The sequence below is a fragment of the Biomphalaria glabrata genome, chromosome 1 (genome assembly GCF_947242115.1).
Source record: "Biomphalaria glabrata chromosome 1, xgBioGlab47.1, whole genome shotgun sequence".
In the NCBI taxonomy this organism is placed as follows: Eukaryota; Metazoa; Mollusca; class Gastropoda; family Planorbidae; genus Biomphalaria; species Biomphalaria glabrata.
In genome coordinates this window covers 61,092,372-61,108,121 of record NC_074711.1, presented here as the reverse complement: position 1 = coordinate 61,108,121, position 15,750 = coordinate 61,092,372, and the positions used below count along the sequence as shown (strand labels likewise).

General features: G+C 36.2%; 1 protein-coding gene across 11 annotated transcripts in view; it reads left to right on the top strand.

Moving 5' to 3' along the window:
- Positions 1-15,750, top strand: part of LOC106061562 (adenylate cyclase type 5-like) — a 143,502-nt gene that overhangs the window by 90,555 nt on the left and 37,197 nt on the right. For all 11 annotated transcript variants that reach the window (XR_008774007.1, XM_056005964.1, XM_056005955.1 and 8 more), the window contains 2 exons: positions 3,978-4,127; positions 14,112-14,233. Coding sequence is in view for 10 of the 11 variants with exons in the window: in XM_056005964.1 (XP_055861939.1) it covers positions 3,978-4,127; positions 14,112-14,233 (272 nt within the window). In the remaining variant the exon portion in view is untranslated. The remainder of the gene's footprint in view (positions 1-3,977; positions 4,128-14,111; positions 14,234-15,750) is intronic.

The window sequence follows — 15,750 nt, the reverse complement described above, 5'->3', positions numbered from 1 at the left end:
ATGGGCTATATTAGTATAAAATGTATATTTAACAGTCGCAATTTCATTTTAATGTCTGTATTAAAGTTACGAAAGAAGATTATGCACACATATATATAAGCTTGTATTTCAATGCAACAGATTATTAAGAGCCTCGAAGATAGACTCGAAGTGGCCATAAAACTAGTAAATCTAATTTTTTCACAGACTAAATAAAACAGTGTTAATAAATTTTCAAAGTTTCTAACTAACAATAGATAATTATAAAACCTTCTCTTTTCATAAGCATTTCGCTGGCATAGTGGTTAGTGTATTGGCTTGAGGTGGCTTGAGCCCTCGTGTTCGATTTCAAGTCGTAATCTTTTTTTATTCAAAAAATGCCTATAAAAAGCGATCACGGCAACATTCAGATACCACTCCATGCTTTCTCCCCCTTCCCGTTTCCCTACTGGTCCAGACAAGTGATAAGATTGAGAAAGCGAAAAACATGCAATAGTGCTAAACAAAAACAATTGGTAAATTTTTTTTTATCGCACAGATTGGCTATTGTTAGTTTATATCTATTACAAATTTAATTACATGACTGATCCAAAGTAATTAATGCAATTATACTTTGTTTTTTTTTTTAAAGTATTTTTTATTTTGCTTATTTTTTTTATACTCTTCGCTTTTCATTTATATCCACCCCTCCCCTATTTGTTTCTGTCCATGAGATGTCTGGATAAGCATGGCTCCTAAATGAAAAAAAAAAAAAGATTGACGACGTCGCGTAGATAAACAGATTGATCTATGTCGAGTTCGTTAGCTTCCTATCATTGACCATTCATAATGATTCATAGATTCAATTCTATGCTTGTCAAGCATGTACTTTTGTATGACCTCGTCAATTTCTAGTCTACTGTGTCCTCGTCTTTGAAAAGACAGGCTACTAGCTCAGAGATGTGCAATAACTTGTATTTGCATTTGAGATTACAGTAAATCAATGTCATCCTTGCGGTACTCACACGCTAGTCCTTGATCCCAAAATCTTTGAGATTTTATTTATTTTTTATTTCATCGGATGTGTTTACAGCTCTTCTAAACTATTGATTGATTCTATTCAACGTCTTCGGACTGCTTCCTTGCTGTTTATTTTCTCATCAAGGTTTTGCAATTGACACATTCACCACGTGTTATAGAGTAGGATCTAAAGCATTTAATATCTCACCAAATGTCGAAAGTTTTAAAATATATAGTAAATAGTACGATGTTTGTATGCTGTGATGTAGAGAAATAATTTAATTCACCAATTCTCGAAGAAAGATCACATCCATTTATTTTAGATCATTGCCCAGGACGTAGATTATTTGAAGACCGGCGGTAGATTATGCTAAGACCGGCCTTAGATTATTTAAAGACCGGCCGTAGATTATGTAAAGACCGGCAGTAGATTATGCTAAGACCGGCCTTAGATTATGTAAAGACCGGCCGTAGATTATGTAAAGACCATCACCACCTTAGAAGCCCTAGATAAATGAGATAATAACTTAGAATGACTTTGTTTTACATATTAGAATAAATATCGACAACTACAGGTTCTGGGCTGGTATTTTATAATATACGCTTTTTTTTTGTTAATGCTCTCTTTTAACAAGTTTATTTTCCGATAAATAAATCTAATGTAAACTTTCTTGTAATTAAACTATTAATATTGAGCTGTTCACATCTAGAAACGATTTTATTGCTAGAAAAATAATCTGCTATGTGTTATAGGACCTGTAGTTTTATAAAAGTGTGACGACAAATTACTTCCTCTTGTTTCTCTATGATCTATATGGTGTGAACTATCGGTCAGGGCACTCCTATGACAGATTGAGCACCTCTGTCCCATCTTCATCCATCTCTGCACCACTACTTGCCGTGCCCTCCCCTCCCCCAAACTCTTATCCAGAAAACTCGGAGATCCCAAAGACCATAATCGCAAGTTTCTGTTTTTTTTTTTGTTTTTTTTTTCAACTATTGATTTCTGTGCTACTCGGCACTTGCTGTGAATGTGTTTCCCACTTTCTCGCTAACATTTTCTTGTCCAAAGAAAACACGTTTTTAAAACTACTCTGGGAGATCGCTACTCTCAATGGGCCTCTAGCCAACAGATAATAGAATAGAGCGTTTTGGCGTATAAAAGGAAGGATAACAAACTTTCAATGTCATAAAGAGTTATCCTTTTGTCTCTCTCTTCCTATACGCTCTTCTTTCTAAAATGGTAGAATACTCTGAACAACAACAAACCGAATCCAACATTTCTCTCAGACCAATATATCTGCACATGTGAATACTAAGTATTAGTGTCCTTTGTTGCTATTAAACAAAATAACGAATTACTAGTAAATTATTGTCTAATTGGTTACTTTTTTTAATTGATTCATGTATTGTCTATGTCAACCAATAATTGTGCAAAGTTTCAGCTTAATCCGAGAATGGGTCTTGGAGTAATAACGTGTACACACTTTTTACCAGAGTAAGTTGAAATAAAGCTTTGTTAAAAATGAAAAAGGACACACTATGATTCCCAGTAAAATTTCGACTACAAGCTTGGTTTAACATTTAGAAACAGCGTTGAGAGGGCAGCCATATTACTTCATGATTTTCTTGGGAGGGATAATAAAAAAAAAATTTGATTGCAAAGAATTTACATGTCTCCTTTTTTTGTGTGTATGCACGGATCAGGTATAGGGGAATTGTGTTGTATTGAGATTCTGAACACTTACTAGCACTAGTTTTCTTTTGGGTGAAGAGCGAATTCCCAGAATCTTTCATGGATTTTTTTGTACTATCGATTTAGATGGCATTATATATATATATATTTGGATTGTTCGAGTAACGTCATTCAATTGTTTCCTTCATAATATCATCTCAGAACGAATCATTCTTATTCGGTATGCTGGCCTTCGGTACCCTATAATAGTTAATAATGGAAGTCTGTACGTCATTCACATTGAGTAAGGTCAGGTGTTTGGCATAATAATCTTCTGGTTTATGTACAAGTATGCGTTTATTGATCTTATTATTAACATGCAATATTCAACACTATTTTTACATTTACTAGTTAAATGAGTGTCTAAACAACTGGTCAGTCAATCGAGATAGACCATTACACAAAGGTCGACACATGCGGATGTTGTACATGTATGCACTCAAATGTCGGATAAATAGAAGCTGGAAGTTGTTGCTTTTCCCCAGCATCTAGAGTCTCGGGATAGTAAAATTTATGTTATATAGAATAACTGGGGAGGGGGAGGTCATTTACCTGCGTTGAAAATTTAAAAAAGGGAATGCAGGCAACATACTAGAATAACAACGTCAAAACAAAGGTCCTCAAAGACTTAAATAGAACGACAACGACTCCATAAGTGAGTGTACACATTTACGCGGCCCTCAGCTTATAAGTCGTACTCTCACTGTCACGCATAACGTTGATACAAGCCAGAACATGAAACCATTACATCTAGGAATATACTATCAGCACGATAAAGACGATAACATTGTTTGCGTAAGTTAATTGTGTACATTGTGTAATATTAAGAGCAACATGAATTACTTTTTTTTTAAATTTTGTTTTCAAGATTGGTTTAGACGTAAGTGCATACTTTACCCACATTTAGTTAATAAAAGGATACGCTTTCAGATGACAAGGTACAGCTTGGGTACTTTCTCAAAAATGGTGAATGTCATGTTGAAGTCGAATCTTTGATATCGCTTTAGTTATTTTTTTGTCTCTGTCACGTGACACATGGACACCATAGAACATTATAATGATATTGTGTATACGACGCGTTTCTTGAAAGTATGTAGCAGTCTTTTATTCACGAGTTTCCAACCTTATTTTTTTCAGGTCCATGACGCTAACTAGATGTAATTTCTTTAAACTGCGTATTAGCTTTTACATGCACACACACACGCACATCCAAGAGCATCTTTATTAGTCTGACTCTAAGGCTTCCTGCTCCATTCTGTTGCAGGTCATTGCCAATGTGTTCACTTACATCTGTGTCAACATCATCGGCATCTTCTTTCATTACCCAATGGAGGCTCAACAGAGGGAGGCCTTTTTGGAAACTCGGAACTGTATAAGTGTCCGACTGGCTACACAGAAGGAGAACCAAAAGCAGGTTTGTGCCTCTTTTTTTTGTATATACTCTAAAGGCGGCTTGGGCTTGACCTGATATTGTTGCGATAGACTTTTTCTCAGGTTTATGATTAGAGAATCTTTGCTTAAAGCAATGTTTTTTTAAATTCTCTTTCAGAATTTTTCCAAGTTAAAATGGGAATTTGGTTTTAGTATGTTGTCTTCCTTCTCTAGTGCCAGATGGATGGGTGAAGATAAACAAACGTGTCGCAGCACAGATAACAAATTGCACTTAAGATATACCAACGCTTCTCATCGTGTAATTTAAAAATATGTTCTTACAGAGCCGCGAATTATGAAACATTCAAGTTGTACATTGATTGAATGCGACTATTAAACATTTAAGGCAGCGATTCTCAAACTGCAAGGGTGCGACGCCCACATCTAGGTGGGCACGAGGTGCTGACAAGGGACGCGAAGGCGTTTTTTTACGAACAAAAATCTGTTTATGTATTCTTGTTATAAATCCATATTTGAGTATTAATCAAGTGAAAACACCGACCGGCCTCTCTCTTTAGATCCTGCTAAGAACAGCTGCTGATCTGGAAAAGTGAAGGGATTTGGTTGCACAAACTGTCACATCATCTCTACGACTGAAGTCAAGGGACTGATGAGATATGAGAATATTACATTATTACATATATTTAAATTAATTAACGTTTCATACTGTGAGTTGGGCCTCTCTTAGTGTGGTCACAGGAGTTCGTGTGCAACAAGATCTATTCAGAATGCTCTTCTGGAGAAAACATTTCGATTCGTCTTCGCCAAAATGATTCTAGAGTGCACCCGCCTTTCTTAAGTGAGAACTAATTTCGAATTATCAGGTAGAGTTTTCTACTTCTAGACATTTTGTTTTTCTGTTACCTAAACCAAACGGTCCCGCTACCAGACGTTTTGATGGACACGATGACGACCTTCTGACAATGAAGTGACAATGAAGTCCATGACATAAGCCTTTGCTCTGCTGCCTGGAATGGATCTCACACTTCAGAAGTGGCCGTTCACATCCCAGGAGAATTTCTGAAGCTCAGAATGCAGATAAATTCAATGGCGGACCTTTCTGGGGGAACGCCGTACACTTTCTAAGGGAAACATCCATTTTGTCTGGGAATGGGGCGACACAAGAAATTGTTTATTAAACGGTTGGTTTTATGTATCAAGAGATCTTTGGAATATGACTTCACAGTTGACGTAAATCTTTGGAATTCAATTGTTACATTTTTAATTGAACATTCTGTAATAGTTAATTCTCAAATAATAAGTATTATTGTCTCGGGAACTTTAACTTTCAAAAAAAAAATTTGAGATGTGGACATTCTAAATAGCTGCTTAGTATTTCTTGGTTCAATCTTAAAGGAAACCTTTGCGCAATCTTTATTAGCTTTACATCAAGTAGGAGGGATGGAACATACAAGATAATGTCACACTCGCTGGTTGTTTTCTTCTGACAACATCTCTGGGATGGAGAGAATGATGCGGGACTCCATCGTGGCTATAGGTGCTTTGGATTTCATTGGCTGACGATGTAGTCAAGTGCCTGTTAAACGTAAGAATGACACGCAACGGAACAAGGCCACAACCCTCTGGTTCCTGCCCTTCGTGTTTGTTCGGAGTCAATCAGGCATTGAATTGGTTTCACTGACCTTGAGATCTCCCCTCTATGCCCCATTCCTGGAAATGTCCTTGATGCTGGCCACGACTTTATCTGGGTTTTGTTTGTTTAGGGATCGAGGAAAACCTAAATGGCTAGTTGTTAACAAAACAGAAAAAAAAAATTTGAATGATTGTCTTCTTGGACACCCAAACTGAGAGATGGCCGGGTGTCACGTGCAGAGGATAGGGACACTTTAAGAAAACTTGGCAGAGAGGGAGTAAGGAGGAAAAGTATAGAAGTGATAAGAGAGAAGAAAGAGAGGAGAGGAGTGAGAGAGGGAGAGAGAGATAGTAGGGAGCAGAGATTATGCTGAGTGAAAGAGAGGGAGTAGGAAAGGAGTGACATAGAGTGGGAATGGGTAAAGGAGAGAGGAGAAAAAATAGAAAGTAAGGAGGATTGATAAAGAGAAAGTAAGGAGAAGTAATAAAGGAGGATTTACAAAAAAAACAACACAAATCGTTTATCAAAGAAAATCTGATCTAGTCACTCCTGATGTTCCAGAAATAAAGATAGCAAAAACAAAGACAATATGATACTTAGATTAGGTTTCGTCAACTTATCTCCCATTGCTTTGTATTGCGATGCTATTAGAATGGCGTAAACACTTAGAGGGAATCATTTCCATTTTGTTTTTTGAACTATTTTTTTTATATTTCTGATTGTCTCTCCGTGAATTGTGAAAGCATCTTATTTTCTAGACTCTTCTAATATTTCATTAATTGCGGACGTTGTTTATCTTGCTTTTTTTTTTCTTTCACTTAGCCTTCTGTATGCTCCAGTGACATGTCACGTTCTCTCGTCTAGAGCGCATTGCTTATATATCTGATAAGCATTTGTATTTTTTTTTTTTTGCTATTTGACATCTCTTCTATTCATCTTTATTTAGCTTTCATAAATATAATTCATGTTTGTATAATAACGTATCGTTTATTCCTTACTTTAGTTTTGGAAATGACTCATTTAGTTATTAGCATTGGGTTTGTTCTACAAATCCATTTGTTTCTTTATCCCAATAATCTATTTGATTCTCGTCCATTTCTCCACAGTTTTAAATTTCCTTTTTTTTTTTACCTTCTTGGCAAATCCATGTTTTAAAACGGACTCACGCGACTTAAGAGTTGAAATTGTTTCTTATCCTCGAAACTGACCCACTGTCGTTATTGACCAGAGCTATAATTGGGATAAACAATGACTTAGACAAGCGGGCCCGGGTGCTGGCGTGGCCAGTGTGACCAATTATCTGGGACGTACTCTTTCAAACAGATCGATATCCAATACCCAGTGAGTACTCTTGAAGAGAGCACTCCTATGTCTACGATGTGGGAGCTAGAGGATGACTCGAGTAGACATTTCTCGTACATTCAACAAAATATCAATGGACTCTCTGAGAAACAAAAAAAAATCTTAGTTTTCCTACGCTTTGAGAATCGCCTTATTCCTAGTAGCAGATCTGCCAATTGAAAAAAAGCTTGTCAGATTCTAAAAGTTTATGATTAGACCTATTTAGGTTTTAATAATTAGAGAGATTAATTAATATTCAGATATGAATGCTAAAAACCTGATGTGTGTGTGTGTCAGTGTGTGTTATCTTTAGAACATAGTATACTCTTTCGATAACAAACACATTCATAAGTTGGTATCTACCTGGATTTTTAAATTTAAAAAAAAAAACATTTAAATTATATGGAGGAGCGGCGTGTTGGCTGAGTGGTGGCTTCTTAACCAAGGGATCCGAAATTTGAATCCCGGTTAGGACTGGATATTTTCAGCATCGGGAATTTTATGACGCCCCTGAGTTCACCCAACTCTGGCTACTCGAAATACGTTGTGCTGCCCACGTGACACTCTTGCAACAGTGTGAACAGTCGGCCATAGAAACAGATGACCTTGACATCATCTGCCTAACTAGGTGAAATAAAACAACTTTTTTTTAAGGAAGGCCAAACACCAAAGTACGAGATTCATTTCACTAAACAATAGTGCCAGTCCATGTAAAGTACTTGTTTCTGTCATGCTACTAAACAATAGTGCCAGTCCATGTAAAGTACTTGTTTCTGTCATGCTACTAAACAATAGTGCCAGTCCATGTAAAGTACTTGTTTCTGTCATGCTACTAAACAATAGTGCCAGTCCATGTAAAGTACTTGTTTCTGTCATGCTACTAAACAATAGTGCCAGTCCATGTAAAGTACTTGTTTCTGTCATGCTACTAAACAATAGTGCCAGTCCATGTAAAGTACTTGTTTCTGTCATGCTACTAAACAATAGTGCCAGTCCATGTAAAGTACTTGTTTCTGTCATGCTACTAAACAATAGTGCCAGTCCATGTAAAGTACTTGTTTCTGTCATGCTACTAAACAATAGTGCCAGTCCATGTAAAGTACTTGTTTCTGTCATGCTACTAAACAATAGTGCCAGTCCATGTAAAGTACTTGTTTCTGTCATGCTACTAAAAAAAAGGTGCTAGTAGTGCTAGTTCTACTATATACCAAGTGGCTCCATATAAAGTACTTGTCTCTATCATTTCACTCAACGATAGTGCCAGTCCATATAAAGTACTTGTCTCTATCATTTCACTAAACGATAGTGCCAGTCCTTGTGGCTCTCTACTAAGCTGATCGTTTTAATGATCGACCTGACACATGCCACAGTCTGTGGTTCAAATATTCATGATGCTCTAGTCAGAGTTTAAATGGAGCTATTCCTGAGCCTGTTTCTTTCCCATAGGGCACGTTATGTATGATAGTTACAGCGTCCCTGGAGATGCAAAGATGTTGTTGCAGCTAATCATTGTCTTCATGCTGGTTTGGATATCTGTTTTGGATCTGTTTTCTGTTTTGGATCTGTTTTCTGTTTGTCTTCATGCTGGTTTGGATCTCTGTTTTGGATCTGTTTGTCTTCATGCTGGTTTGGATCTCTGTTTTGGATCTGTTTTCTGTTTTGGATCTGTTTTCTGTTTGTCTGTGTGCTAGTTTGGATCTCTGTTTTGGATCTGTTTTCTGTTTTGGATCTGTTTTCTGTTTGTCTTTATGCTGGTTTGGATCTCTGTTTTGGATCTGTTTTCTGTTTGTCTTCATGCTGGTTTGGATCTCTGTTTTGGATCTGTTTGTCTTTATGCTGGTTTGGATATCTGTTTTGGATCTGTTTTCTGTTTTGGATCTGTTTTCTGTTTGTCTTCATGCTGGTTTGGATCTCTGTTTTGGATCTGTTTTCTGTTTTGGATCTGTTTTCTGTTTGTCTTTATGCTGGTTTGGATCTCTGTTTTGGATCTGTTTTCTTTTTGTCTTCATGCTGTTTTGGATCTGTTTTCTGTTTTGGATCTGTTTTCTGTTTGTCTTCATGCTGGTTTGGATCTCTGTTTTGGATCTGTTTTCCGTTTGTCTTCATGCTGGTTTATATCACTGCACTCTGTTTGTCTTCATGTCTTCAACACGAGAATCAAAATGACAAACTACTCTAAAAAGTTTTGAACAACTTTTTGAATGTAGTGTAGCATGTTGTCTGTCTGAGATCAATGAGGAGTGAGTTCCAAACGTTTGGTCCGTGCACTGAAAATAAAACGCAAACCATAATTGTATATTGAAGACCGTTTAAAATAGTGTAAGGAATGTGATTCTACTTGTATTCGAAATTGTCATTTATGGAATTTTTTTTACTTTGCAAAATATTGTTTTAAATCTTAAGTACTTTCCTTCTGGAAAAATTATGTTAACAGCCATATTGTAATTTCACGAAGTCTATTTTTAGAAAGTTTAATTAATGCATACCTATATTTTAACAACATTTCGGATACATTTAATTTTATATATACATTTTGACAGGGGCGGACTGGCTCTATGGGCAAACGGGCAAATGCCCGGTGGGCCGGTACCAAATGGGCCGGTTTGGTCGCGACCATAGAAAAAAAAAATTTCAATGCAGACAACTTTTTAAAAAAAGTGACAGTAGCAAGACACAAAGGCCCGAACACGTTTTCTTGTTCTTTTTCTTTAAATTCTTATTACAATTAATTTTGTTTGAAATTCAACAAGAATATCAAGAAAAATACTCTACACAGTGTACGTATTATCATTTGCAAAACGTTAGACTGTACTTTCTGCTATGCACGAGCGGCATGGACTGCTTTGATGTCTTCGAGGTTGTGTTTGGCCTAATCATTTTGCTGGTCGGCATGGGCCTTTGATGGCACTCCCATTTATTTCAATCCCCCGTCTTTAAATGGTTACAATGAAATTTAACCAAAAAGAGGAATGAGAGAGGTTAAGTTAGAAAACACTGATATAACGCAGCAAAATAAATAAAAAGATAGACGCGACAATTAGCTCTTTAATAATACTTAATAGAAATTAACTTTAACACATACACACAGCCGCAAAATTGCAAACCACCCAACTTATTCACAGCTCGATAAAGCTCTACTTTCTGCGATTTGAAAAGAAACAGTAAGTTTTTTTTTTTTTTGTTTATTTTAATAACATAGATCTAAAAATACTACAATAAAGGCTTACAAAAAAAATTATTTAATTAAAAAATAAATCTAGATATAAATCAATTTGTATACTATTATAATTAATGGCAAACGTATGCTTAGTATGAAGTCATTAATGATGAAAATTATTACAATAATTACAATAATTTATATAGCGCTGTGATATCCGATATTTAATGAAAGGAGATATATATTTTAAATAATGGGTCATGGTATATTCATATACAAATCGCGTTTTTTGAGAATGTACTAGGAGGAAGCAAGGGCTTTTCACATTAAGTAAGTTCCTCTCTAACCGTTCTGCTTTCTTTTATTTTTAATGGAATGGGTTGCTTGAATCAGCCAGGAAAACCAATAATTTAGCATATTTTAAGTCACAGATCAACATGCATGACTAGATTGACACATGAAATGCGTAAGACGTCACAATCTTATTTTTTGAAGAAACGTCTGTAATCTATAAGTAATACCAAAAAGCTTCAAACTCATTAGGCTGCTATTGTATTGTTTATAGTTTTCAGACTACATACATGTATAAATAGAATACATTATGAAATCCTACGAATGCATACATCCAGTTTTCGATGCCTTATAAAACTTTATATATTTTGAAGAAATTAGGCTTACACCTATAATATAACACATGGGCGTAGCCGGGAGGGGAGGGTCTTCAAACCATCACTCATTGTCTGATAGGGAATATTTACTTACTGCCTCAGTGCAGCCAACTTAAGCAAACCACAGTCACCAAATTTCATAAGCGTAGCCAAAAGGGGTTTTGTGGTTTCGCTTCCCCCTCCAATACAAAAACTAAAGCATTTTACCATTTTCTACCAGTCGCTGGACTCCATTGAATAGCAGATTTGGTTTTTGAATTTCTTTACTGGAAGAGTAGAAGGCTAATTGCACTGTAGATACCTCAGAATATGCATTTTTAAAGCTTAAAATAACGGAAATAATGCTTGGTTCCGGGGCTTCGCCCCGGACCCCACTAGGGGGAGCACTGAGCACTCCCCCGGACTCCCTAGCTGCCCTTTGGCGGTGTGTACTGTGTTTCCACTAATTATAGGAAGAGAGTATTCTAGGGTAGAAAAAACGTTTGAAAGAATGAAATATCAGAATGTAATGAAGATAAATTACATATAGACACACATTAATATCCCGAAAATATATGACATGCCATTTGTGGGCCGGTTTATATGGTAATGCCAGGGCCAATATTGATACTCAGTCCGCCCCTGCATTTTGATAACTATACACAACAGGATACAATTGACCAAATATACATGTACGCAGATCAACAGAGCCTGGGCCAAGAGTGAAAATCGAACTTTTCCAAGATCTAGTTGGTCCTTATGTGTGGGTTTGTGCTGGGAAAGGAAAGGCCCATAACTCTAGTGTCCTACTTACTATTTGAAGTTAAAATCAGTCTGGTTTCCCTCCCCTCTTGAAACCAAAAAGAAATTTATTGATGTCTGGCCAGGACAATCTGGGAGGGTAAGGACGGGTGCCGGACAGAAGAGGGGTATCCTCATTTGTTAAGGGTGGAAGAAACTGGATGACCCGACTAAAGAGCTGGTTACCGGGTGATTAAACTTTGATGAAGGCGAGGACCTAAGTGTTAGTTGGTTGGCTAGACTTCAGGAGAGACACTTGCTTATGTTGTGACGCTTTTGGGTAACTTGAACTTTACGGGGAAACTACCAAGAAGCTACCATGTTGATTCAATGGTTGACTTGATTGCAAGGGAGACAATAAAAAGTTGTCTGCAACTCGGCTTCATGGTTGACTTGATTGTTGGAGACACAGTAAAAGTTGTTTGCGTTTAAGTTCAATGACTGATTTGATTGCAAGGGAGAGACAAGATGTTGCTTGCAAGTTCTCTTTGTGATGGATTTGATTGCAAGGGAGAGACAAGATGTTGCTTGCAAGTTCTCTTTGTGATGGATTTGATTGCAAGGGAGAGACAAGATGTTGCTTGCAAGTTCTCTTTGTGATGGATTTGATTGCAAGGGAGAGACAAGATGTTGCTTGCAAGTTCTCTTTGTGATGGATTTGATTGCAAGGGAGAGACAAGATGTTGCTTGCAAGTTCTCTTTGTGATGGATTTGATTGCAAGGGAGAGACAAGATGTTGCTTGCAAGTTCTCTTTGTGATGGATTTGATTGCAAGGGAGAGACAAGATGTTGCTTGCAAGTTCTCTTTGTGATGGATTTGATTGCAAGGGAGAGACAAGATGTTGCTTGCAAGTTCTCTTTGTGATGGATTTGATTGCAAGGGAGAGACAAGATGTTGCTTGCAAGTTCTCTTTGTGATGGATTTGATTGCAAGGGAGAGACAAGATGTTGCTTGCAAGTTCTCTTTGTGATGGATTTGATTGCAAGGGAGAGACAAGATGTTGCTTGCAAGTTCTCTTTGTGATGGATTTGATTGCAAGGGAGAGACAAGATGTTGCTTGCAAGTTCTCTTTGTGATGGATTTGATTGCAAGGGAGAGACAAGATGTTGCTTGCAAGTTCTCTTTGTGATGGATTTGATTGCAAGGGAGAGACAAGATGTTGCTTGCAAGTTCTCTTTGTGATGGATTTGATTGCAAGGGAGAGACAAGATGTTGCTTGCAAGTTCTCTTTGTGATGGATTTGATTGCAAGGGAGAGACAAGATGTTGCTTGCAAGTTCTCTTTGTGATGGATTTGATTGCAAGGGAGAGACAAGATGTTGCTTGCAAGTTCTCTTTGTGATGGATTTGATTGCAAGGGAGAGACAAGATGTTGCTTGCAAGTTCTCTTTGTGATGGATTGGATTGCAAGGGAGAGACAAGATGTTGCTTGCAAGTTTTCTTTGTGATGGACTTGATTGCAAGGGAGAGACAAGATGTTGCTTGCAAGTTTTCTTTGTGATGGATTTGATTGCAAGGGAGAGACAAGATGTTGCTTGCAAGTTCTCTTTGTGATGGATTTGATTGCAAGGGAGACAAATAAAATGTTGCTTGCAAGTTTTCTGCTTGGTTAATTAGTTGCAATCAAAAAAAATAATTTTTTAAAAACTACGAGGATAAACGATGTGTTTTACCCAGTAAATTACATGTTAATCAAATTTTGTAATTTAAGCTATGAATATCAACTTGTTTAGCTGTAAATTGTTAATTGCTATTCACACTTTAGCGAACATGTGGGTGAAAAACAGCATTTGTAGAGTTCTTTCTGTTTGTTCGTCTGTCTGTCACGTTTAGATATTCAAAAGAAAAAAGAAAATATTGATTTCCCGTTTCCTTTATGCATCTCACTATAATTCAGCGGCTATATTAGCTTTGATGAAATTTAACCTTATTTTGCTCCTATAAAGTCAAGGACATTGATATTTTCTTACAGGCTTTTTAGGTCACTTCCGTGAACGAGATTTAAATGTTGGTTGGTATGTAGCGATTGGGTTAGGGGTCACCTAAGAGTTTGTGTGTAAGATAAACTTGCTTTGTTAATTCCCTTTTCTTGATTACTCTAAGTTTTGAAAAGATCTATCTATAATCCTAAGCAGACACCTATTAGAAAAAGTAAATTAACTAGAGATTGATCTCGTATTCAGTCATAAAATATCTTGCTGCTCTGAGTGATTCGTTTCTATTTCGCAATAACTTTAAGTAATGATTATTCATATTAAATTCATTTTTTCTACTCGGGGTCATTAAACGGCCAGTAGCTCGTCTGCTAGTCTCTCATTATTTTGTGAAAGGAAATGTATTACTTGTGTCAAAATGATCTGATAACCCTCTGTTACACTTTTGTTATTGTTGATGGTATTTTAACTATTGTGATTTTGATTTTTCTAGGAACGACTACTCCTGTCGGTTTTACCTCGGCACGTTGCCATGGAAATGAAAGCAGACATAGCTGGTAACAAAAAAGAAGCCATGTTTCATAAAATATACATTCAGCGTCATGACAATGTCAGGTAAGTATTTGTTTAGACGTTTTTCTTACTGGTCATGATTGTTGGTCTAGCGATGTGATAACTACTCAGCAGATAGAGATAAGAGGGGATCGCTGTATAAATTTCAAATCAAGGAAAATCTTTTTTTTTTAATTATATCAATTAGTTTGGATCAGTGATGTAGGCCTAATTAAATTTGTAATAGATCTAGACTAACAGTAATAAATCTGTGTGATAAGCTTTCTCAAATCGCTATGATGCTATCACTTGTCTGGACCAGTTAGGAATACAAGGGGATAATGTTACCGTGATCGCTTTTAAAATGCATTTTTTTTAAAACGTCGAAAGACCTAAATTCTTGTTACCGTGATCGCTTTTTAAATACATTTATTATTGAAAAACCTGAATTCGAACTCGAGGGATCAAGACTCCTCAAGCCGATACACTAACCCTCGTGCCAGCGAATCGCTTATGAAAATAGAAGATTTTATATGTATCTATTGTTAGCTTCAACCTTTATAGCGCGACAAAGTATTAATGGGGATTATTCAGCTTAGGCCACCACATCAGTCAAGTACACTTTCTTTCCTTTGTTCTAAACCAAACAAAATAATCAATTACCAATAGTTATTTAAGTAATTGGTTGTTTTTATTTTTATTTATTGATTCTTGTGTTGTCAGGTAAAAGAAAATAATTGTGCACAATTTCTGCTTGATCCGAGCTCGGGTGTTGGGGAAATAACGTGTACAAACTTTTGACCTGACAGATTGAAACACAAATGTAACATAATATTCACTTATCCTTCAAATAGCCATTTAGTCTCCTCACGTGCTTCACGTGTCATCACTTCATGTTCAAACATGGCACGTAGTTTTTAAACTATTAACTAAATGATAGTCCTTATTCTTTAAAAATAGCATTCTAGTTCATAGTACATGTATTACATCAGCACAGACACACACACACATACCATAATACTTGTCTTATAAACAATTTTATTCCTTTGTTGGCTGTTAATTTACATAAGAGTATTTATTTTACATTGTTTTCCTTTTTTTTCAAGTCCATTGGCAAACTATTGAAATAATTTGCACAAACCCAAAAAAAATTTGTTTTTTTATTTGGAAGAGGGATATAGTCACACTTTTAGCAATAATTGTTATATCTCCTGTTTTAGTTCAATCCAAGATATGTACATTTTTTACCGTAGAAATATTTGCTACTTTCATTCAAGACATTTCATATTTAACCTTACCGCAGTAACTTTACTTTTACCCCAGTAGTGTTCACTTGTATCGAATGACTATGATAGTATGATATAAGATACTTATATGGAAATTGAGTTTGACTAAACATTCATCATGTGGTGAGCACTTGTACTTATGAATAGAAAGTGTACGGAGTGTGTACACGTTTATCCTGTTATATATCTATATCAATATATATATATGTCTAGTCGGATGTACTAATACTTCATGAAGTTAGATCTATAGGTTGGTAAAGAGAAATACAACGAATTTTACACTTTAGCGATAAA